Source organism: Crocodylus porosus, unplaced genomic scaffold (genome assembly GCF_001723895.1).
Source record: "Crocodylus porosus isolate Cpor-Errol unplaced genomic scaffold, CroPor_comp1, whole genome shotgun sequence".
Classification (NCBI taxonomy): Eukaryota; Metazoa; Chordata; order Crocodylia; family Crocodylidae; genus Crocodylus; species Crocodylus porosus.
The window spans coordinates 26,026,877-26,052,616 of record NW_017728917.1 but is presented as its reverse complement, the minus strand read 5'-3'; the positions used below and the strand labels follow the sequence as shown (position 1 = coordinate 26,052,616).

At 38.2% G+C, this 25,740-nt stretch overlaps 1 protein-coding gene across 4 annotated transcripts in view; it reads right to left on the bottom strand.

The window, feature by feature from the left end:
- Nucleotides 1–25,740, bottom strand: part of FAM120A (family with sequence similarity 120A) — an 84,193-nt gene that overhangs the window by 48,581 nt on the left and 9,872 nt on the right. For 3 of the 4 annotated variants that reach the window (XM_019536940.1, XM_019536942.1, XM_019536943.1), the window contains exons 1-3: nucleotides 25,690–25,740; nucleotides 18,937–19,183; nucleotides 11,674–11,756 (exon numbers count right to left, since the gene is read on the bottom strand). In XM_019536940.1, coding sequence (XP_019392485.1) covers nucleotides 11,674–11,756; nucleotides 18,937–19,183; nucleotides 25,690–25,716 — 357 coding nt within the window. In that variant the 5' untranslated portion in view covers nucleotides 25,717–25,740. The remainder of the gene's footprint in view (nucleotides 1–11,673; nucleotides 11,757–18,936; nucleotides 19,184–25,689) is intronic. The other variant, XM_019536944.1, reaches the window with a different exon arrangement.

Sequence of the window (25,740 nt, the reverse complement as noted above, 5' to 3'; positions counted from 1 at the left end):
CTGAACCTGTTCAGCCTCCAAAAGAGAAGGCTGAGGGGGGATCTTGTGGCCTGTTATAAACTAGTCGGGGGGATCAGTGGGCATTGGGGGACTCACTGTTCCCCCCAGCACCGCCAGGAGTGACCAGGAATAATGGTCACAAGCTGACAGAGGGTAGGTTTAGGTTAGATATCAGGAGGTGCTACTTCACAGTCAGGGTGGCTAGGACCTGGAACCAGCTTCCAAGAGAAGTGGTGCTGGCTCCTCCCCTGGGGGTGTTTAAAAGAGGAGGTTAGATGCACATCTTGCTGGGGTCGTTTGACCCCAGTACTCTTCCCTGCCTTGGCAGGGGGTCCGACTAGATGATCTACTCAGGTCCCTTCCAACTCTAGAAACTATGAAACTATGACCCCAGCTGATTTCTGCCCTTCGGGTGGGGGGCTGGACTCTATCTTCCGAGGTCCCTTCCAGCCCTAATGTTTATGAAATCTATGAACAACCTAAAGAAAACAGAAAGATCTTGGGGGGAGGGAGGAATCTTTCTCTCTAAGATAACACTGAAATAGAATCATTATTTGAAGTTTCTCAGTCTTTACTCATGTACTAGACTTTAAACACAGGGATTTTGTTTGTTTTGCTTTGTTGTGTGGTTTTTTGTTTTTTGTTTTTTTACAGGATCAGGCTCTAATTTATTAACCCTGTGTATTTTGACAACAGCTGTTTGCCTCCCAGTCACTAAGCATTTCCTTCAAGGAAACAAATATCTTATAGTCAAATATAATCCTTTTAAAAAGCAGCCAGATTTTTACAAACCTAAAAAGGATCCTGTAATGTAATACAGCATGCATCCTGATACAATTCTTGCAGCCTCACATAATACATTTGATCCTAACAATGGTAAAGATGAGGGGGTTTAAAAACAAAAAGAAAAAAAAAAGATGTGTGGGGATGGGGAGGAGGAAAAGAGGTATTTGGCTAACTTACTCATTTGTAAATACGTATGCCTAGGAACCTGACACTACGTAAACATGTTGGGTTAATATTTCATTTAAATCCAAATTCAGCACTAAGTTCCATGCTTAGAATTAAAAACATACTTAAATTTTAAAAAATGTAACCTATGAAAGGACTTTTGAACCAACCTGAGCTGTTCTTAGGAGACTATTACAGCAAATATAATGTATACCAGTCTTTGTATATACTTGAAGAACAGGCTAGAAATTGCCCTTATGAAACAGTACTTGAGTACTGTTAACTTCAAATGCTTCATTGTAGCATAAGCATAAACATACTAAAAGGCTGTAAAAGAAAAATTGTTCAGGACTCTTACTATACAGGAAAGTCTAATATTGAGACATTTTGGAATACGAGTGAACCATGACAAGGAAAACAAAATGTATTAAACAGCATTTGTAGCACACTGATACCATCTACTGGATAAGAAAGGGAAAGCAGTTCAAAAACCTAAGAACTAGACACCTAAAAATGTAATTTGGTGGCACAACCAAGACAGAAGATAGTCCTTGACAGTCAAAATAAAAACCTTTAAAAGTCTGAACCCCAGCAGAGGCATAATTCAAAAAGTTACATGAATTACCCACAGCTTTCCAACGGGATTCCTCTCTCAATCCAAAAATCACAACCCAAACAAGACTTGTGAGGCAACCACAATACTTACCTTTTATGGAACCAACTAAGCCAATCCCCTAAATTGGACATCTTGTTTATTTTATTCTAATAGCTTGAATTCAGCACTTCATCTGTCCCAAATTTCATGGGAAGAGAGAGAGAGAAAATAGTACATTTTACCTAAAGAGTGCATACTGAATCACAGAAATTTAGGGCAATGTATAAGGATGGAGAGAGCAGGTGGTCAAACTCAGACTGTAACCCAGACCCAGGGGTGGGTTGGAGGACCTACCTCCAGCAGTGGGGTGAGCAGCAGTGGCATTAATCCCCATGCCAAACCAACTGTCAGCACCACCAGCGCCTAGGGTGGTTAATGTGCTGCAGGAAGCCTCATAGTCCAGAGCTCACCTATGAACCAAAATGTTTGATGCCCCCAGTATAAGATATAACAGTTAGCATCTACTGTGCATTACCCAACTTTAAACCACCATAATTTATTAAACCATAATTACTGCCTGCCTAGCCTTTTCTTTATGCTTAGTATTTTGCATTTGAGAGAAATTGGTATAGATAAAATTATCCTGACCAATTACAAGTTTTGATTACGTTTGTATAGCTGTCTTAAACCTATATTGCCTAAAAACAATGTATATTTATCACAAGAACACAGCTTGTCCTAAGAGAAGAAAATGCAGTCTTGAACAAAATGATTTCTGACTAGATTAAAAATGTAGATAACAAACACTGCAGACAAACAAACACTGCTAAATTGTTATAAACCACCTTTACAGTGAGCGAAGAAATGCAATGTAAAGCTACACACCACAATCCAGTGTGAAGTTATGACATAATGGGTGTGTTTACACATTGGCTTACAGTGATGTTACTGCACTGTGCTTTAGTACTTCCCTTCGGAAGCATTACATGTAGACATGTCCATAGAGCAGTAAAAGTTACACCAGTAAGTTACATTGGTACTGATATAATGTGTCTGCATTAGCTCAGGGGTGCTAATTTAGTTAGTGTAAACAAGCTTTAAATTTGGTGGCAAGGCACGATAATAAAGCCTAACAGATCAGTTACCTGGGTTAACTGGTCATGTGACCCTACTGCATCTTGGTATTAATGTGCAGTAGTTACTGCACATTTATTTTAGTACTTGTATAATCAAGGACTAAATAAACACATGGTAACTAGAGTTACTGTTCAGTAGCACCAATGAACATCTTTTTAGTGACACTACTACGCAGTAGCCCAATACTGCACAGTAGCATATTAGCAGTTTGTGCTGTGACATGCGACTGAGCACTGTTATTAAGCTACTGTGCATTAAGCATCTTGTGTAGATGTACCCACTGTGTACAAAATCAACACAAATTACAACCATGTTAACATGCTGTGGTAGATTATGGCCATATTCCAGTCCTTTGTAGTCTCTGAAGTTAATGGAAATTAGGCAGTTACTAATTCACTTTGCTGAATTAAGGCCTTAATGTTCTCCTCAAACCTACTCCTTTAAAAAGTAGATTTCATACTGGTTGATTTCCCAGGACAGAGGATCTGTTTCAACAATATTTATGAAAAGGGGTTGCTGATTGGTAAAATGTAGAACTTTCAGTTGCCTTTAAGTCCAAAATAAGGTTCTCTGATAAATTTTGCTTTTTTCAGGAACCACGTTGGATTTCGAGGAAATGAAAAGAACTGAGGGAATACACAAGCTTTGCCTCCTTCAGAAGTCCTGTACCTAAAGAATGAATCTGTGAGAGCCCAAAGATACAAAGCTTTCTGGAAGGTACACTTGTGCATCTTTCAAAATATGGATCTATCCTTACAAGGTCACATGCATAGCTTTGTAACTTATTTGGATTTACAATTACAACCACAGAATTAACCACTCTGCAAGTCATTCAAACCGTTGTAAATTCCAGTTTTTCCTTACTGTTATGTATTTTTTTCCTTTTTAAAGAAACAGTCTCTTTCTAGGTACCTCCAGGCAAGAAAGAACTCCCTTAGGTTACTATCCAAGATCTCTGTACACTGTTCGGTGGCGTTTTGTATGCAGCAAGTTTCTAGTCTTGACAGTGAATGCAGATAAGTGATCCAAGATTTCAGAAAACCTAGTGACTGGCCAGCCCTTCGACTACTCTCCACATTTCGTGTAAAATCCTTACATTATTGTATTCTTTAGTGATTGTCTTTCCCTTGAAGTAATACTCCACTGTGCTTTTACATCTACTTTAAGAAAGGAAACACTAAATGACAGTTCAAAACAGGATAACCAGTGCTTAGGTGTATTCACCCTGCTGGTATTTACTGTTGTGCAAATATCAAAATGTGTGGAAACTCTTGACTTCAAATGTGCAATGTACCTTTGATAAATTATGTTCTCCTCTGCCCTGCTGTTATGGAATATTTGACTAAGCAGCAAGCATTGTCTTGGCTTACAGAACATAGGAGCTGTGTGTCAAAAAATGGTGTAGTTAAATTTTGATTTTTATGGTCCTTTCCTTAATTTCTAACTCTAAAAATGCAATGCACGTTAACTGACTATTCTGTACAGCTCAAGGCAAAGCCAGGCTGAGTCGCACCACAATAGCCTTGTGAGCATTTGGTCCCAAACTGGAAGCAGTGTAGTCATGATGCAGTATAGTAGGCCTGCGTGAAGCGGCTAGCATTCGCTTCGGGTTTGGCTGATTTGGGGGACAGTGATTTGAATCACTGTCCCGAACTGATTTGGCCTAATCTGATTAGGATATTTGGCTGCAGCCTAATTGGCCAAATCTCCAAATTGAACAGGTCCCACCCCCCACCTGCTCTCCGAGCCCCATCAATGGCTGCCCCGCCCGGCCCCAGTGCCCGGCACTTTAAAATAAATAAATAAATAAAAAGTACCGCACTCACCAGCTCCTGCCAGGTTGGGGAGCGGGGGTGTCGATCCCCACTGCCCTGCCCTGCATGAAACGGCTCTGCCACAAGCCCCCAGAAGCCCAACAGCCAGTGCAGCAGCCAGTGAGTGCAGGCCTTTTTTTTTTGCTTAAGCGCCAGGATGCTACATGGGCAAATGGGCTCAGCTATAACACTTCTTGTTTAACAGGCAGTGGGGACAAGTCTGGCAGGATGCATCTTAGCATAGCATTGCACTGTACTATACAGATATACCAAAGATCATCAAACCTACATTTCATAGACTTAAGAGTAAATCAAGGTTCTTGTAATAGTCTGTGGGTATGTCTACAGGAGACATTGACTGCAGAGCGGCCTACACAGCACCACATTAAACATCTCACATTTACACATGCGATGCTATAAGGCAGGAATAAACATATTAACTCTGCAGCACCACACATGTTAACGCTGACATGGCTGACTGAGGCATGATGGCGCTGCAGTGAGGGGGGCTACCTGCCCACTAGGCCTGCAATAAAGCATCCTCATGCCCTAGCCAGCCCCTCAACAGCACAGTGAGCTGCATAGAACATCCCTGGGCTAGCAGGCTGACCCCTACAGTCTCCCGCCAGTTGGACCAGCTCAGAATGCTCTGAACCAGCTTGGAATGCTGTGGTCTTGGCGCATGTGCAAACAGCGCACCCGGGAGCAAAAAACTCTAAACTCTGGAGCACCTTGAGCTATTTCTCTGCATTAACTGCACGTGCAGACATGCCCTATCTTTAATAACTACATTGTATTCCATGTGAGCCTTTAACAAACAAGTAATACAGCATCCTAAATTCACATTTGGCCTGCCCACTCAGTCTCACATACCCACACCTGGTCTGGATTACCAGATAAAAAGTTATGCTTATTTAGTAGTTTTTCCACCACCATCTAATTAAGCTATTCCCCCCACCTCCTCTCCCCAACTCTTTGGATTATAAACTATAATACTTGAGCTGTAAGTAGTACATTTTAACATGGAAACATCAAAATCTTTAATAAATGGCAATAAATGAAAACAACTTAAAGAAGTTTAACACTAAAAAAAAGGTAAAGATACTCAAATAATTTTAAAACAGACTCGTATTTTACTTCTTAGAAAACCATCGATGAAAAATCAGCCATTGATTAAAAATCAGTAATTTCCTCTTTTCTGCAAAGGTCTTTCAGGGAAGTGAAAATATGGAAAAAGGTTTCAAAAGCAAAATAATTGGAAGGAATCTCACCTTATATCTACTGGGCTAGTGTTTGGCATTATCCTGAAATTGCAGGGTTTCCTTTCCAGTTGAAAATAAGATATGTATGCACATTTTATGAAAGCTGATGGGCAGACAAAAGGAAAATGTCCCACTGATGCATTTTGAAAAGATAAAATAGCCATTTTGTACAGCTATTTGACAAAATGTAAGACTTTCCCATGACAAGTCCTGCAGCTCTAAAAAACTTTTTTGTTAAAAGCCTTATCATCAGTTTTTGACAGCCTAAGCATCATCAGGATACATTTTATCCAAAAAAGAGCACTATAATATTTGCTATAAGTGGATGACACTACCTCCTCCACTATGGGGAAGGGGAGGAACTTCACACCTGAAAAACTGTAACATGGAAACTGCCATCCTAGAACAAATTTAAATTTCTACCTAGCATCTGTAAACTATAAAAATCCACAAAAGCAATGGTAAGGTTTTGTTTTTGTTGCTACGTAAGAAAGATGTTAAACTTGAGTTTTATTTTAACATTAATGAGAGAAAGGACCTCAAACACTTGCCAGGACACTGGAACTAGAAAATAAATTGATCCTAAACCCAAGTTCTTTTCTAGTTCCAGTGTCCTGGCAAGTGTTCAAGATTCTCTCTCTCTCTCAATAGTGTTAGAATAAAACTTCAGTTTAATACCAGTCAAGTGGGCACAGGCCAAGCAACTGCAAGGCAGGCAGGGCTGCATTAGCACAGCCTGTGCCCACCCACCTGCCACCAACAATCATGTACCATGAAGCCACATATTCTGTGGCAGGCACAGTCCCTGTTAACCATATCCCCAAATTCTCTGGCCCACAGGTAGCCAGACAGACTCAATGAAGCATCTCTGTGCACCAGATTTGGTTTGGGGACTGTCTGTTTGTTACCAGTTCTCAGTTTGCATGACTGGTCCCAGGACTCTGCTCTTGACCTTACACTGTCTTGACCTTTTTCTTTTCTTTCCCAGATAGATCCATTAAAAATGACAGCTGTACCCAGGACAAGCTAAATAAAGTAAAAAAATACATATACATCAAAGCATGATTCATTTTTTTTAAGAAAGGCATTGTGGATCAACTCTTTCTTGTTGAGTTCTGCTCTATTTTCAATAAACTCCTTGTTCCAGATGGTCATTCTAAGGACCTTTTCTCTTGATCAATGAATAGGATACTTTCTCTCATTCATGCTGAACATTATTATTATTTACCTGACCTGCCAACAATTATTGTTCAGGTAATTTAAAAACAGAAATAGTCAACACCCTGGCCTAAATCAGGTTACAGCATTTACAGTACTTTTTGTCTCCTATTGTAGCAACAGCAGTACAGGCAACTTAATTTAACATTGGCCATAGCACTGTAAATCTTTCCTAAAGTGGTAAGACAGCCCCTCCCTCTGATAGGCAAAGATTTTTGTCCCTCTGTAGCCACTGAATGCAGTCAGAAAAGAAATTTTCAGCATTTTACTCCAAGAAGTTTTAACACCCAAGCAACAAGAAATAAATAATTCTTTCCTAAGAATTTTACTAAATTAGAGTGGGTTTAGTTTCCCTTTCCATTCCCACTGTTTTGCAGGAATCTTCAAATTGAGCAGCTACAGCTTCTTAACTTTTTATGCATCTGTAGGAAAGTTGCTTTCGTTTTCCTCCCCCTCCCCCTACTAATACTCCAGCACACAAGAACAATAAAAGTAGCATTTATTTGATAGGACAAGCACTTTTTTCTTCCCCAATCCATAGTTGGTTGAAAGCAAACTCTTTCCTTTAATGTAAATCACTACTCCGCTTACGTACAAAGACAAGAAGAGAGAGAATACCACAGAAAAACAATACCTGAACACTAAGCTACCAGGTCCTCCTTTTCCTGCTAAACTGAGAGGTCAAAGTTCCCAGAACTCTGAGGTGCTCCAACTCCAATCAAATCAGAGCTGAAAGTTACCAACATCTTTAAAAAGACAATACTATCTAACAGTCTTACAGCACCTCAAAGATTTACATGGCATGGTTTTGTTTTCTCCATATCTAGAGTCAACCAAAAAGTCACTATAGCCAGATTTACAATGAAATAATTTATGAAACTATGCCAAAAAGCAAATAAAAACAACTCAAAGGGGCAATATCTGATGCACAGAAAAGTGCAAGTCAAGAAAAAAAATTAATTTTAGTCTAGAAACAACTGTATAAGCTGAAAAGCAAATAAATAAATAAATAAATATAAATAAAAAAACCTTAATGTAAAAGCTAACAAGGCAAAATGAATTTTAAAATATTTTATTTTCATAATGCCAAGTAATTTCCTACAAATGTTACAAGTTCCTTATTAGATATGGCTGTTGCCATGTTGTCCAAGCAATATTTCAATCTTTGGGTTATATTACACATGCAAACAAAAAGTTCTTAATGGTGGGCATCTAGGATCTCAAAATGAAAATGTTTAGGGTGCATTAAATTAAACACACAAATTTATCAAATAAAAATATTTACTAATTTAAAGTTAAATATAGATTAATTTAATAATCTAATGTGTGTGCACATGGGTCCATGAGTATAGACAAACACATTCTTACTCCTTTACAGATTTCTCTACCACTTGTGTACAATGCAGCACAAGAAAGCAAAAATTGTACTTGCTTTTATTTAGGCAGCCAAGGTTCTTTGGGTGAATCTGATATCTTTTATTAGACCAACATAAAAATTGTTCGTTGGAAAATTTTTTTTAGCAAGCTTTCAGGTTTAAAAAACCTTCATCAGGCTGAGGAAGTCTCTGCAGTTGGTATGTGCTCTTCCTGGATGGAATGAAAAGTAAAGAAGCCAGAGACTGGGCTGGTATGCATACAAGATAGGCAGTCAGTGAAGATAAGATGTAAACTGAGGTGGGGAGGGGAGAAAAGGGGGATGAATGTAGCAGTTCAATAGTGGAGAGGTACCTGGAAAGTCAGATGTCAGGCAGGTTATATAATATGTCATAAATCCAATGTCTATATTTAGCCCGTGACTTTTTGTATCCAGGAGGCTGATGAAGTGAAGTTCATAGGTTCGCCTCTGAGAAGTGTTTTGTAAGTTTCCTTGGAGGATTAGAACACAGAGATTGGAGAGAGAGAGTAGTTTTCTTGTGAGAAATGTGCCCTCACAGGTAATTGGGTTTGCATTTCTTGTCATGGCATGGTCTGGATCCCTTTGGTGTGTTCTGGGCCTGAAGAAGTTTGTTTCTGGTGAGGAGGTTAGCAAGGTTTGGTGCTTCGTTGAAGGCTAAAATGGGTGGTTCTGGGAAGATCTCTTTAAGAGTAGGGTCCTCTTCCTAGTATGGGTTGCAATTGTTTGAGGACTTTCCACATGGATTTGAGGGGTGATATGTCATAACCAACCAGTGGTGTGCGATTCGTGGGGGATTTTCTTCTGTACTGCAGCAATTCATCTCTCTGGAGGAGTGTCCTTGTTGGGTGAAAGCCCTTTTAAGACTAGTGAGGTGGTAATCCCAGGTACTCTCCTTAGCGTAAATTTGGTGGTATCCTAGGGCTTGGCTGTATATCACAACTTTCTTGGTATGCTTAGGGCAATCACTCATTCTATGCAGATATGTATGTTGGTCTGTGGGTTTCTTGTATAACGTGGTCTGTATTTTACCATTCTGGATCATCATGTCTAAACAGGAGATGTTGGTGCTGGAGTATTCAAGAGATAGTCGGAAGGAGGGATGATGATTGTTGAATTTCTGATGGAACTCAATCAGTGACTGCAGGTTTTCAGTCAAAATGATGAAGACGTCATCGATACATCTCAAGTATAGCAAGGGTTTGATGGTGCAGTCCTTGAGGAATTCTTCTTCCAGTGGCTCATAAAACCCTTTGAGGATTAGTCCATGATGTTTTGTATCTAGGAGAAACTTACAAAATCCACGAGAAACTTGAAGAAAACCTCTCTCTCTCCCCAATCTCTGTTCTAATACTCAAAGGAAATTTACCAAACACTTCTCAGAGACGAGCCTATGAACTTCACGTCATTAACGTAAAAAAAAAAATCATGAACTAAATACAGACATTGGATTTATGACACAAAACCTGCCTGACATCCGACTCCCCAGGTACCTCTCCGCTATTCAACTGCTACATTCATTCCCCTCCCTCCCCCCAGCCTGTCTCACCCACTGACTCCTCAGTTTACATCTTCACGGACTGCCTGTCTCACATGCATGCCAGCCCAGCCTCTGGCTTCTTTACTATTCATGCCATCCAGGAAGAGCACACACCAACTGCAGAGACTTCCTAAGCTTGCCGAAGGGTTTTTAAACCCGAAACCTTGCTAAAAATAAATTTTCCATTTTTTTTTTCCCCCAACTATTTAAGTTGGTCTAATAAAAGACATCAGGTTCACCCAAAGAATAGGTCTGGCTTTGCTGCTCACCTACAGTTTGCAGCAGCACAACTTAACATGTACGTCAGAAAGCTGAATAGCTTGATGTCAAGTTTAAGGGAAGTGGAAAGTGGTAATTTTAAAGACCCCGTTCATCATCCTATCCTTGTAGTAGTTCAGTTACTCTTTCTAAGTGGCTTTTGGCTTATTGACCACTTTTAACTTTCAACATAAAAAGGGGAACCAGTAGAATAAGAGTTTAGTTGGTCACTAACACCTGAAATGCTACTCACAGGCCAAGCCAGTTAATGGGAAAACAATGGAGAGAAACCATATATGCCTTTAAAAGGGATGCAACAGATGTATGAAAGTTTTCCAGATTTTTCATTTCACTGGAAAAAACAAATATTTTGATGATCTTGGTAAAGGATTGTGATTTTTCAGTTTGGCCAGCAATTATCCACACAACTCTCTCTTGCCCTTTTATAGTGCTTGATACCAACATGAATGAAATAATTATCTACAACTCCTCAGTACCGTTTAGGCATGGAAAGCTTTTTTCAAAACTAGGTGCAGATTCTCAGGTGGCCATTATCTCACAGACATAAAGGACCATTATCCCACAGACATCACCAGAAAACCAAGTTACATCAGCTGAAGATCTGTCCTAACTGGAACCATGTGAGAAGCAGAGGAATTAATTGTGCCTGTTTTATTAATGGAAGAAATAAAAGGCAGAGAATTTAGGAGATAAAATCCTCTTCAGCCATTAAGTTACACTTTAGTCTCCTCACATGGGCATGGTATTGTTGAGAGGCTTCAAGGAGCAGTCTCACATCTTTTAGCACCCCACTCTATCTTCAGGTTTTAAAAAATTCAGAATTATGAATATACATTATTACAGATAAGGAACTAATTTTAGCAGCCATGTAAATGACAAAGTAAAAAATCCATGGGATCAATAAAGAACAATAATTCATATCCACGTAATGTTCAATTACACGAAGTAAGTGTATTTTACAGAAGAGACAGAAGAAGAATGCACAGCAGTACAGAGGCAACTTCGTGACATAAAATAAACTCTTTTACTATGGAAGCTACATACTTCGCACATTCATTGAAGGCCATATCAGTATAAATTATACTGCTCTCCTATGTATTCCATTCTCTTGTTTACTGACACCATCATTTCAAGTCACAAATGATTAATTGCATAGGGACTACATGTACTTGCACCAGTCTTGATACACGCCGACTTGTCCTTACTGTTTTCTCTTACTCTTTTACTAGGAACAAGTTTTCATGCATTAACAACAACCAATTCTTTTTCCTAGGAAAAAATAACACCATGAAAAGTTACATCATAAACTAAGGTGTGCCTTAATAACTATTTGTGCAGTTTTCATGTAGCTGAAAGATACCCGATGTTCAGTGTCATATGTGACAAAGCACCTTAAGCGTTAATCTAGTGCTGTTAAGTACAACTACGGTTTATGCTACAATGAATTATTAGTTTAATTGCTAATAATTAGATTAAGTTGGTACCTTAAGTGAGGCTAGTGGATGTTCTGGACCAAGTAAACTCCAATGAAAGGAAGCCAAATCTTCATCAGGTAGAATGTGATTACCTAGAATATAATATTCAGAACTTTTTTTTAAAAGTACACCTTAAAAAAAAAGTCACTTTTTTGCACACTGATTCTATAAGCAGCAACACAAATTTACAGTCAAATCCTAATCAAGGTGTTTACCCAAGGAAGTGGAGGAATTAAGTTTGTAAATTCTTATCAATGACTTCAGTAAAAAAAATTAGAATACTGCACTTATAAAAAAGTGTTCAAAAGACTGTAAATCCTATTAACAGCGTAAATTTAATGCACTTCCACACTTTTAAAGCCCAACCTTAGTTATTAACTTTCCAAAGTATATATATTTGAATAGCTAAGTTTTACTTCAAATAATTATATTCTGATTTTTTTTCCTATGGGGGGCAGGAGGGGGTTTAAATAAATACTTGTTTGGGATTATTTAGACATGGATGATCCCAACTGTGCAGTAGGTTGGATTACATCAAGGGTGACCAACAAGTGGCATGGATAGCCCGTGTATGACATGTGGCAGATCATGGAGGGAACAGGCAACAGACTGGGTTTGGACCAGAAAGAAGCAGCAGAAGATCAGGCAAGGTAAAGGGACCAAAATGGCATTTGAAGATTGTACAGTGCTAATTTGTGGCACACCTGCCAAAATGGTTGGGCCCCATGGGCTAATGGTGGAAGCCAATGGAACAAAATATAATTGAAGCAGTCAGGCTTTTGAGACAAGGATGCAGAAAAATAAGGAAAAAAAAAACTTTTGAAATAAATAATGAACACTCATTTTTAAATCGTGTATGTGGTTTCCCAACTGGCCTATTCCACTAAGCCTTGAAACCATTAAAAAAGATTTACCCTAGAAAGAACATTATGCATGAGAGGTATAAAGACAAACTGGCTTAATGTGGCAATGTTGGGTTAAAGAAGGGTTTAGCATAAAATCCTACTTAACAGAAAGTTGAATTCCAAGCTAAAGCTACTGTTTCTCTATATTTTTCCCCTAGAAATTCCATGTTCCAGTCATCCTTACACATTTTTTCAGTTTAATATGAACACTTTTAAAACAGGTTATCAAGTTGCATGGTTCTACTAATTACTTATACTGAATACAACTTGGAGTCAGTTTGTTAACTGAGGAATGAACGGCACTAGCAGATTAACTACTTGATCATTATTACCCTTAAATGATTTTAGCGAAGTGGAAAGTCATTTACGATTTTTTTCCAAAGCACAGTAACATTACAATCTGAGAAGGGATTGAAAAAACAGGAGGAGATTTTCAAAGAGGGGAAGAAAGAAAAAAAAAAAATCACTAATAAAACCAGCAAGAGAACACAGCATATCTGAAACTAGATTTTCAAAACAGCTAGATAAAATCTTTACCCTTTTTCACAGAAAATTTAATATTTGGGGGGCAGGGTTGTTTCTGAAAAGTGACAGCAATCTAAGTTTTCAGTGCCTATTTAAAAAGCAGGATTTTTCAAACTTTCCACAAACCCATCTTCCTGAACAATATTTTCACATACACCACATATTATTGCTGTGGCTGTCTTAGCAATTATTTACAAGGAAAATTAGAAATGTAGTATAGTTTAGCTGACTTTTAATGCTATTCACCATACAAAAATAAGAAGAAAATTCAGCACCTTCCTATCAGTCACCCCTTGCCAGTTCAGCAGCAGATGCTTTTTGGGCAATGGTTAGTATAAAAACAACCAACCAATAGTCCACAATCCATACATGAATGGAAATTTTAAAAAATAGAACTTTATCTCCATGCCCATTCAATCCTTTACCTCCTTCTGCAACTGCCACAGAGAATAAATTATTATATTTTTCCTGAGAACATGCAGCAATTAACTGGAAGATTATAAATATATTTCATGGAGGCATTCAAATGCTTTTCACATACCAACTGTAGAACAGCACTACCAACTGCTGCATCATTGGAGGCCATGTAAGATAACACTCCATTGTCCTCTACTAAGGCTGAAAAATTCACCGAACCCAAGGAAGTCAGAAACTTTCCTGAACAAGTTCCATCAACACCTATAAAAACTAAGATTTGGTTGTAAAATATTTAGGCTTTCAGCCTCTAGGTCACAAAACCAACTCTTGTGTAATCTTAATGCATCTCCCCAGTTAAGCCTCTGTCTATATTTGTAACGGTCTGATCAGAGTAGATAAAATGAATGATTTTAAATCAATCAATCAGATTTTTATTGATTTTTTATTTTTGTTACGATGCTTTTTTTAAAAAAAACAAACAAACCTATATATAGTTTTATTTTAAGATGGGTTAGAGCTCAAAGATATCATCATGGAATAGGGATTATAACTTATTTGAGACAATATATTCATGTACCCTTTTTAGAAAAGTTTTATAAATAAGTAACAACAGGCCATGGACTATATTAGGGGTCCAATCTTATGGGGTTCCCAGAGGCTCCTCGATAGATTACTAAATATTAAAGAAAACCACTCTACCCAATGGGTCTTAGTGCTCAGTCTACTCTAGAAGTATCTCTGTGACACTTAGTTTCAGTTCTCAAACTGTAGATTTGTCTCTCCAGAAATAACATCCTTGTTAACAACAGTATATGGAGATGAGAGAGAACAGACCTGATTACCCATCAGCCCTATTGTCTCTCTGCAAGTTTGTGTACACAGAGTCAAACCCTTACCTCTCTCTAAAAGTGCAAAGTTTCAAAATGTTAAATGAACAGAGGATTGTTGGGGGTGAAGTAGACCTGGGCAAGGAGGAGGAGCCTAGAGATAAATGCAAGGAGGGAAGGGCAGTAGAAACAAAAGAGAAACATTCTCAGCAGACTATTCTAGAAGTCTTGAGTGGTAAGTGCCTGTGTGTAGCCTCTCCATTGATCTGAGATCTAGTGAGGGAATGGTATGGTTGAAGGGAAAACCTATCATGGTAGCAGGCTTGCAAGGCCATAAAAGAGACCCTGTTTAGGAATATTTTACTGAAGGTTATATCAAACAACAAAAATGCACTTTTTGTAGAAAAAGGTGATTAAATCGATGCTATTTGATTTAATTCAAACCCACCCTGAGTCTGATTACTTCATAATTCTTCAGAAACTAAAAGACACATAAGTGCAGCAGCCTGTTCTGTGTACTGTTAAGTAGTCTAAATATTAAGAAGTACGTGTATATATATATATATATATATATATATGAAGTGTATCTCCTTCAAAAATTCTGCAAAAGAGCACAAATAAGTGCACACTACATCTCAAACAAAACAAGTACCTCTTATATAGTATAGTCATGAGAGGGAAGAGATTAACATTGAACAAGCAACCTTAGCACTAAACTTTCCCAACTCCTTTTAATTGCACAACTCCTTTTTGTATTGCCTGCATATCATCTGTTTTTTTTAAAGAAAAAGTATATGCAAATTGAAGCAACATCCGCATAAAAAAATTATTGAACCCCCTACATCAAAACATGCTTAGCTTTCCATTAGCCAAGATTCACACAAATGTTTTCAAGTCAATACTTAATGAAGAGTTCAACCAAAGAAAAGAAGAGTTTGGCTGGGAAACATTAAGTACCCACTCTAGTCAGAAAAGGGCAGTGATTCCCAAAGGGGGTAGTGCGACATGAGAATAGATAACATCCGCCTCTGTGAGGAGGTAAATGCTCTCCTCCCCTGTCTGGCACTCTGCACCTGCCCCAGCTGCTCTTCTGAAGACTGCTGCCACCACTGCAGTAGCACATTTTACTGTTAATGGAAAGACACAAAGCTTCACTTTGCAGCCTGGCTCTGGCAGGAGTGAGAGACCTGCAGGAGCAGCCCCACCACAAGGGCTGCCCTTGCCCCCTCAGGTACAGTCCAGGAGTCAGGAGGGGAGATAGTGGGAAAAGCAGGGCAGGTTTTTTTCTGCTGTCATTTTTAACAGTATATCTCAGCACTAGTATGACTTCTTCTGGGAGGAGAATAGAATTTTGGGGGGGAGGGGAGCAGGAGGAATTATAATATATATTGTGTGTATATATTATACAACCCTTTTCAGGTACAAGAGCAAAGTATGCCACTAATTTTAATTCAGGAAAAAAAAGTTCATATTACATATCAAAAGTTTGGGAAACACTGAAATAGGGTGTTTTGGCACCATCTTAACTGCTCACTGGGTGGGGCACTCCTTCCTATACTACACTACTAAGTTATACCTGCACAGTACAAAGACTTTCTCTCCCACAGTGCTCTGTAACTAGAGAAGAGAGGGAAAGACTTGTAACCTACACCCACCATCTTCAGAATGTGATTTTTAAATGCTCAAACTTGCAAAATTACTAACATTATAAATTAACTGAAATACTCAAATGCTAAGACTATTTCACTGCCAAGTTTCAGTTCCTTAGTCCAAAACGCATTAATAATAAACTTTTAAAAAGTCTTCATTTCACTTGCACTAAATAGCAAAGCTTTCTTCCCCTCAAATATGAAGAATGACACCCAGAAAATGAAACATCAGTTCTAGAAAAATTTCAGCCCAAAAGGTTAACCTTTCGTGAAGTTAACCTCTGGAACTAAAATCCAAAAGAGAAATAGAAACGAATCCATCCAAGAAGACTGTTCCATATAGCCAAGGCAGAATGATTATTCAATTACTGTTACGTGAGTATCACTCCCCATATAGGCACTCCTTTTTGAAATAAGAATGACTCCCCCCCTGGAAATACCATAAAAATTATTAAGACAGCAACCTATTTAGACTTGTTCTAGAATAAAGTCACTCATTTCAGAAAATGCCCATAAGGATGAATTACACAGCCATAACAAAGTAAATATTTCCCTCTAACTATGCCAGCCAATTTCTCCATGTAGACAAGCTCTTTGTAATCCTCACCCATGATGGTTATCTTCACTTATCAATAAGGTTCACAGAATACCATAGGGACCTAAAGGAACGTAATTTGAGGCTTGTGGAGCCAAGCAAGCCAAGACAGCTTAACTTGGATTCTATGAGCTGAACTGCTTTAACACATATTCCAGGTTACAGAAACACTGGGCTTGTACATTTTAAATTTTGATTAGAATTACTGAAATATTACTCTCTCTCTCTCTCTTCTGAGAATTTTGAGCTGATAGTTATTCTTGAAGACCTTGGCAATACTTTAATCCCAAATACAGTTTTATAAAGTTTGTACCACCATACTGCCTAAATTCAGCAACATGCATTATAACATTAAACATACAGCACAGCATTGATATGCCTGAATAAATGTACCTTTTAAGTCTATTTTCCATAAATATGCAGAGTTCCTAAAGAACCTTTCCTACTGTCACCCTACAAAAATCGTAAAACCAACTATGCTACTGGTTTGATATGTACACAAGGTTTGAACCAACTTGAGAAGATGCAAAAACAACCAACTTCTGATCCTTTGAGGAAAAACTGTCTATAGGTTTACAAAAAATTTTCAGTGCAATATAAATCAGCTTTCAGGCAATTCAAAGCACAATATCAGCACCTTTAAACATAAAAATAAGACTTGCCTTTACCTGTTTAATACAAATTAAGGTATATTTGCCTGGCGGGGGCCAACTGAGGTAGATTATTAATCACCACCAACATAAAACTTCAAGCATGACTAGCTGTTTATCAGTGCTTTGGAAAAATATTGCATGAGTCTCATTTCTCAAGATTGAACTGATGAATCCTGAACAACACAGATAGCTATAATTCTATGGTAGATAAAGAAAATGCTATTTGTGTATAATTCATCATTTTGTACACTACTGGTTAGGAGAATTACCACAAATTGTAATAATTATGCGTTCCACAACTTTAATAAAAATGCATTGCAAGACCCACCAATACTACAAGTCCCTTAATCTCAAAGCCACACAGTTAACTCAAAATTTGTGTTTCAATTCCAAAATGTAAATAGTCATTTTTCACTGCCACCATTACCCAAGTCTGCAACTATTTCAACATGGAAAGAAAATGTGGACTGGCAGGATCAGAAATATTGCCTCCTTATTGTAGACGCATTGCAGTTTCTTTTTTAATTACCCTATACATGGTTCTCTCTCTTCTTGCTAGGGACAATACATACTTGGATTTTGTTAAAGTCAGTAAGTTGACAGAAACACTGGCATACAGAAGGAGCAATAAATATATGGAACTTTTTATTTGCAGGTTTCAAAACACTTTAAAATTATTCTCATTTTATGGAGCATATGACTTGCCCAAAGTAATGTAGCAAGTCAGTGGGAGACATGGGAATAAAACACAGGTCTCCCAACCTAGTTTGGCATTCTATCCAACATATCATGATCAAAAAAATACGTAGTCAGTATTTTTGGGAGGGTTTTTGTTTTGTTTTTTTTAATTTTTTTTTTTTTTTAAAGAAAGTGTACTAATCTACATACGTCTTATTATTTTGAAGGCTCTCATAGAAAACCTCAGTACCATAGGAAATGGGACCAGCAATTAATTAAGAGTCATTATTTCATCAGGCAAAAGTCAAACAGCAGTCTTATAGCCAAACACTATCTACCCATACTTTCCCAGCAGTTTCACTCAAATATATTATTCTTCAGTTCTGGTCTTACATTGTTCTGTAATAAAATGGCTGTTGAGCTTCATCTCACTGGATGGAGACATGAGCCCAGGCAACTGTAGTTCTAGAAATTTACAGTTGTACAACACTTTTATGCTACTACACCAAAGAGGGGGAGAAGTGATCAAGTTAAAAATACACTACATAATGGCAGGGGGGTTGGTTTTGTTTTTTAGCATAACACACAGCAGAAAGAGTAGACAAGTACATATGCCTAAGTCAAAATTTAAGATTAATAAAATCAAAGTAGAGCTTAAATTTTTACCAATTAACACTGCCCAAAAACTGTTTCTCTTCACAAACTCTGAAGTTATTTCAAATGCTTCTTTGAAATGACCTTCACAGATGTTCACAAGACATTTCTGCAGACTCAAAAGTTGGCTGCCCTCATAAATGTGTAGCGTCCAGAGAATCCTAACACCACTACAGCATAGAACGACAGACTTAAAACAGCTCAGACACAAAGGGTAGGAGAATGGGTGGTGCAATGGAGAAGTTTTGCCTGAGTCCTTCCACTTGGCTAAAATTATATGTTTAAAAACAATAATTTATTGTTAAAGCAATTTAAGTTGCAAGCCTTGCTAGTCATGTAATGCAAGGCTTCTTGAATTACTCCACTTACCTAAAAGAGCAGCAAAAATAGGAAAGCGATTTGGATTCAGGTCCAGTTGCTTGGCAACTTCATGCATCAGATATTGGCTTGTTGTGAGACTTTTCCCATTACGGCTCAGTTTTAGGGCATGGGCACTGAAATAGTAAGGGATGTTGCACAACGCATAATCGGAGTCATATGCAACCAAACCATGGAAACCTTTTTCTCTGCAGAAGGCAATTACTTCTTGATGGTGATCTTCAATGCTCTGTGCAACCTATATAAGAGAAAGAGTAATTAGAGGGACTGTTAAATTGCAACAATCTCTTTTTCTGTTTACTATCATACATTAACATCCATAATTATACTTGAAGAACCTCAACATTTGCAGTATATTTCAAATAAACAAGGATCTTAGTAACACTTTCTAACAATATGTCTCATACAACAAAATAAGTAGCGTGATGTGAAAAGACTAAGGTATACAGACTGAAGTGATATTACTTTATGGTAGCTCAGTAATATCGAACTAGGTTTAAGAAAATTTCTCATATGGAACTACTTCACCAGTAAGTGTCAGTAAATCCACTGAAGAGTCTAAAGTATACACTTTTCTAGCCACTGAAATGGCTGGAAGAAATAGGTTCCCAAGGAGGGTATAGTTACAGAGGTCTCAGCTAATTCAAAAAGAGACCAGTGCCTGACCCTGCCAATCAGTGAATTATCAGACCAGAAAAGGAGGGACTTCTGTAAAAAAAATATTTAAAAAAAAATCAAATAAGTATCCAACCATCCTGCAGTCCACCCTTCTGAAAACCTAAACTTATCATCAACAACTCCAAAAATTACACAAGCTAAAACCGCAGTGCAATTTTTAATAAAAATACAAATCAGTAGTACATTTCTGAAAAATGCACTTCTTTACCAATACCTGTTACCTACCGAACAAATCTTTAGTCAATTATTTGGAAACCCCCAAAGACTGGAACAGCCAACCCTCAACAAGTTTCTGATTTTAAAGACAAAAGGTAGCAGGACACCATACCAAACAAAAAAGGATAAGCAAAAGACAAAAATAGAAGTTTCTTTTATCACACTCTTTTAATATAACTAGAAACTTTGACACGGTCATAAAATAGTATTTCTGCTAGGGCCAAAGCTTTGTAGAGTTTAAGTGTGTATTATACAACTGTGTAATCAACTCAGGGCTGTTTAAGCTAATATTTACTCCACTACTTACTAAGAAAGTTGCTTTATTCTGACAGTAAATTCAGGGAGTTGTTAAAATGGCCCTTTTCGGTGAATATTATTCCTTTTTCTGAGTATGTCTTACAGACATTATATTGATCTTTGGTTGATTTTTAGTGGGACCTATAAACAGAACAGCATTCTATAAACACTTCAATAATGGAAGCAAGGATTGTTGAGAATGGTATCTTTTACTGGACAAACTGCATAGTTGGATAGATTCTTAAGCTTCCAAATGCTATACATTCATTCTTCTTCGGGTCACCAACATTCAAAATCTTTTCTAGACTATCCCTACCTCATTAGTTGCTCCAATAAAAGATATCATCCACAACAAACCTTGCCTCTTGCATAATTCCTGGACCATCATGCCTAAATCACTCCAACACTACCATTAAGAACAGACTCAAAAAAAAAAAAAAATCAAAAAAAAAAAATCAAGACTTGAGTTGTTCTATGGTCAGTACTTTACTCAGCAACCCATTTTCACAATCAGTTTAAAGCTTACTAGAACAAGTAAAAATGTCTTAATTTTTTATCTAGTATGAGGGAAATTATGCGTATTTATTGATTAAACATTTAATGCCTTTTAACTGTACCCTGTGATCAGGATTACCATTGACAATCTGCATTTAAGGCGCATGATAAGTTTCTAAATACAGTCCCTTCCCCCTCCAAATAAGGCATTACCTTTGGAACGATTCCAAAATAATTGTACACATAACCAAATAGTTATAACACCACTTGGTGTGATATTCACTATAGTTCTGTTTGTGTGCGATAGACTGAAATCTTTGGGGCAGGTATCAAGTTATCACAAATGCATGCAGCATGAAAGTAGCAAAAAGATGTTTTACATGTTTGGATATGGTTTATTTTAGGAAGGTCACTGGCAGTTCTTGCTTCAAAAATTCTGCAGAATCAAAATGAAGTATTAGCACAATCCTATGTGCATGTATCACACTTTTGTACTACAAAACCACTGTGTTTAAATATAAGTGACTGTTCTCGGATTACCAAAAATCATCAAGGTACACCTAACCTGCAACTTCACTGAAATCCAAAAGGACAGGAGACTAATAGAAATAAGTATAACTGCTTGAATGATTGCTTTTGGAACTCTTATGAATTCATAACTAAGAGATACTTATTATTCCAAAGTAAAACGCTTGGATTAACATAAATAATCTGAAAAAGGCAATGTCAGAAGTTTGGAACTGCAATTTTAAATGGTAAAAAACCCAAACATTTTGGCCTTAAATCACATCATGTACAGACACATTAATGATGCCGTATAGGAAGAAAATAATTCAGATTTACTATGCGACATACAGAAAAGAATATGAGAATCTGCCAAAGCACTAATAATACTAGGATCAAGCTTTGTGCAAGCATTTATATTTAACAAACATACTTGGCATTAAAAATTTCTGTTTCCGGAATTGCACTATTTTTGTCAAAGGGACAATAAATAGCAGATCAAAACAAAACTCAGGAACTGCAGAATATTTAATATTCCCTGAATGAAACCGGTTGGTTACAAGATAAATTGCACTAAACAGAAATGTTTTATAATTGCTTTTGTTGGAAAGCAGTGACTTTACTCCCCTAGTTAGCACAATAGATTAAAAGCAAATGGATCATTTGTAGGGTTACAGAAGTCCAAAGTCATAAATGTTTCCAGTAATATTTGTAAAAATGAGTTCATTCTAAGAACTGGGTACCATTTTTCTCAGAAATAGCTCTCTCACTGAAGAAAAAAAAATCCATTCCACCACAAAGTTTTAGTGCTTTATACATATGCAAATAAAATTAGACATGCAAGTTCCATTTGCTCTTGCCCACTGGGAACATTGCTAGAAAGTATGTGGGAGGGAGAATATGAAGTGGATTTGGATAAGGTTTGAAGGAGAAAAATATACTCAAGAACTCCAAATTGAAACTATGAAGAGCAGATCTACTTTATATAAAGAAAACAACAAAAAGGCAAAAAAGTAACTTCTCTGAGAGTAGAAAACATAGAAGACATTACTAAAAAGTAAATGATCTTAAAAATATATGTCATCTCATATATATATATCTCTCTCATTTTATAGAGATATATATATATATAGAGAGAGAGAGAGAGAGAGAGAGAGAGAGAGAGGATATTCTGGCCCACCCTCCCCCACATATCCAAGGCTGCTGTAGAGCAAAATCTGTTCAATTCGCCTATGGGATAACTCACTGCTAGGGCTTAATTCATCATGTTTCCAAATCCCCACCTGTAGCTCCATTATCAGCTATTGATAAATGGTCATTTCTGTACATTCCAGCATTATTTACACATTTCTTGGAATGGCAAATTAACTAGAGTTTACTGTAAAACCTGATTATCCACTGGGGCTATGCAAAAATTCTTACTAGTTTCAAACAGCCAATATGATATAAATCTAAATCAGCAATCTGAATGTTGATCGAGATAGAGGGACAAAAAAGAAAGATTACTGTTGAGTACCTTCAAGTTCTTTGGCACTTTAAATCAAATTCAGAAAAAAATCTGTCTCCAGAAAATAATCTCAGCAAAAAAGCCAAATATTCATAAATATGACCAACACTTGGTTTCATTTTTGTTGAGGGTCTCAGAAAAATGAGAGAAATCTTGAGAACTCTGCGACTACGATGCAAAAATATCCAACACCCTTAATCTGCTGATTATCCAATTTCATATAACATTAAAGAAAAGTATGTATTAAAAATTTTACCAAGAAGTACACAAAGACTTTACAAAATTAGAAGTTTAGCAAATCTCAATCAAAGGGAAGACAAAATTAAAATGATGCTATAGCCAGAATTTCAGACTTAATTCTTCCACTAAGTAATCTGTAATGACTTTTTATTTAGGAATAAAAATGTTCTTCTCACTGCAAAAAGAAGCTAGTATTATTGCACTGAATACACTCACACTTTCCGACTTGGAATAATCATGTAAGCACAGGCATCTACCACTCAAAACCAACACTGCTCCCCCTCTCCTCCTCTCCAGCCAACAAACTCCATCATTCTGGCCAGATACTGAATAAGAGGAAAACAGAATAAGCTACCCTTAGTACAGAAGTAGACATACCATCTTTTAACTTTAAATAAATCAGGGCTGAGCGTTTCAGATTAAGTATCCAACTGCTGTAAAAAAAAAAAAAAAAAAAGGACTTCTAGGCTTGACAGCAACTATAACACTCTTTAGGGTTGATCTAAAACTAAAATATAAAATAAATCAGGGCTGAGCGTTTCAGATTAAGTATCCAACTGCTGTAAAAAAAAAAAAAAAAAAAGGACTTCTAGGCTTGACAGATTTCTAGTTTATTCTAGATGCATGTCACATCTGATTAACTTGCACAAGAAGGGTGCAGTTTCACTTCTTACTAGCCTTAGGCTGTCGCACAAAACATTTAAACATACATACAGGAACAGAATGATTATTCACACTAACTTGTCAATAGTAGTAGCACACGGTGTCTGTCATTCCTGTTAGCCAATCATTTTCTAGCTACATCAATCCCACGGACTTATAAAATTTCTCATCAGTTACAACAGGAGCGAGGGGTGGGACTTCCACTATCACTGTAGGCTGAACTACAGCTGCCTCCTGAATGCAGGATGACTTCTAATGTGGGCCTGGCAAACAAAATAGATCATTTTCCCCTGTAAAAACTCAGGTCTCATTGGGCAACACACAACTCCAAAAATTAGTTAACATGGTTGTTTCCCCCCTTCTGCTGAACAGCAAAAAAAAACCCTTAACCTCAAATTCATCTTTTAGACACTTTTTTCAAAAAATGCAATCTTCACAGAAATGCACCCCATCCTCTACGTTCTCCTTTGGTCCAGTTTCAGCATTGTGGTATAATCTGCCAAAAGGACAGTACAAAAGCCTGATAATATTAAGCTCCAGTTACCAAGCACTGCACGACTCTGAAGGTCAGGTAATATTTACTACGCAGCAGAAGTAACAGGCAACAACACTTGCAACTAGTGAGTATGTGCTCAACTGCTGCACCCGTTTTCCTTAGGAGTTTAAGGAAACAGCCCCTGGAATTACACATTTTTTGTTAAAGAATTATTTTTACAGTACAGAAAAGTATGCACATTATATCACTTTTTTTGTTTTACTTCCTTTTCAAATCAGCAATATAGAAAGAGATTACCAAGTGGTCTGTTAAATGTAAAATGTTTTATGGCCCTCAGAGCCATCTTTTCAATACTGGGAGAAAGAGACTATAGCAGACATACCAGCAAGTTGAGCCTTTTCCTTAAAATAAAAACATGTTAAAGTAAAATGGCTCAGACACATCTGTTAAGTAGTCTTTGGTTTACAAAAAAGAGGGGGAGATAGTTAGGACAAGACTATGATAGTTATGTAGATTAATAAGTGTCATGCTACCTTTCACTCTCTATGAAAGTTGACTTTTTTTTCCAGGAGAAGGAAGTGTTTTGTTTTCTTTTTTAATTCTTTATATCTGACATAGTTATTTTGAGCATTTTATTGTAGAATCAGAACCTCTGCACTCCCCTCCTCCCTTAAGGCACGCACCTCAATTCAATCTGGAGTCTGCCTCCACCTGGAACCTGTTGCTGACCTCTGAGGGAGACACTCATTTAACTGAAGTCTTTTTAATCTCTGGATTGTAAAGCCAGTTTAAATGCTGGCAAACAATGTAGGTCTTCATTTGCATTGGCAGATACAGAAGTGGAAGTATATTGTTACCTGCAGAGTTACTAGTTAACCTGGTATCTCAGTCAAGAGACCTCTGGGAAACAAGTATAGGTCACATAAATTAATGGAACAAAGCACAGAGATCATGGAGGCAGAGGGTCTATCCTAGCGCTGGGAGTCCAACTTTTGAGGTTGAAACTACATAAGTGGAAGAGAGGAGCAACTAACTCCTCAGCATCTGGAGGCCCTCCACAGCAGTGAGCAGCCACGTGCGTGAGGCAGCCAGGGCCCAGGGCGGATGCTCCGGGCTCCAGGCAAGGGGACAGGGAGCCGGGAGGGGAGGAAAGAAAACGGAAGAGGCAGAAACTCGGCGCGAAAGGAGGGAGGTGGATGGAAGTCGCTGCTGAAGACGTGATGGGGGAGAGGCAGATGGAGAGAAGCGAGGAGAGGGAAGAGGCAGACGAGGGAAACGAGGCGCTGAGTTTTCTCGGCCGGGAGAAGTTTTCCCCGGGCCGCGCTACCAGCGCCGTGCCCGGCCCTAATCCACGCCGACAGGTCGGGCCGGGGAGGGGCTGGGGCTGCTGCAGCCCCGCCACGGCCTGACAGCTCGGTATAAATAGAAAATCCCGGCGGAGATTGAGGCCATCGGGGTGCCCGCTAAACCCTCCCCGCCGCCGCGAAGGGCGCCCTGCCGCTTCTCGCCCGGCCTGGGCAGGCGGGGCCACGGGCGGCACAAACTTTGGCCGCGGCGGCGAGGCCTCTGCCAGGCCGCTCTGCTCCTGCCCGCCCGCCCGGGCTCGGCGACATTTTGCGGATGCGGGCTCCCCCCGGCCCGACATTACCGGGAGGGCAGCCCCGCTCGCTGCCATCTTAGAGCCGTGCCCCTAGTGGCG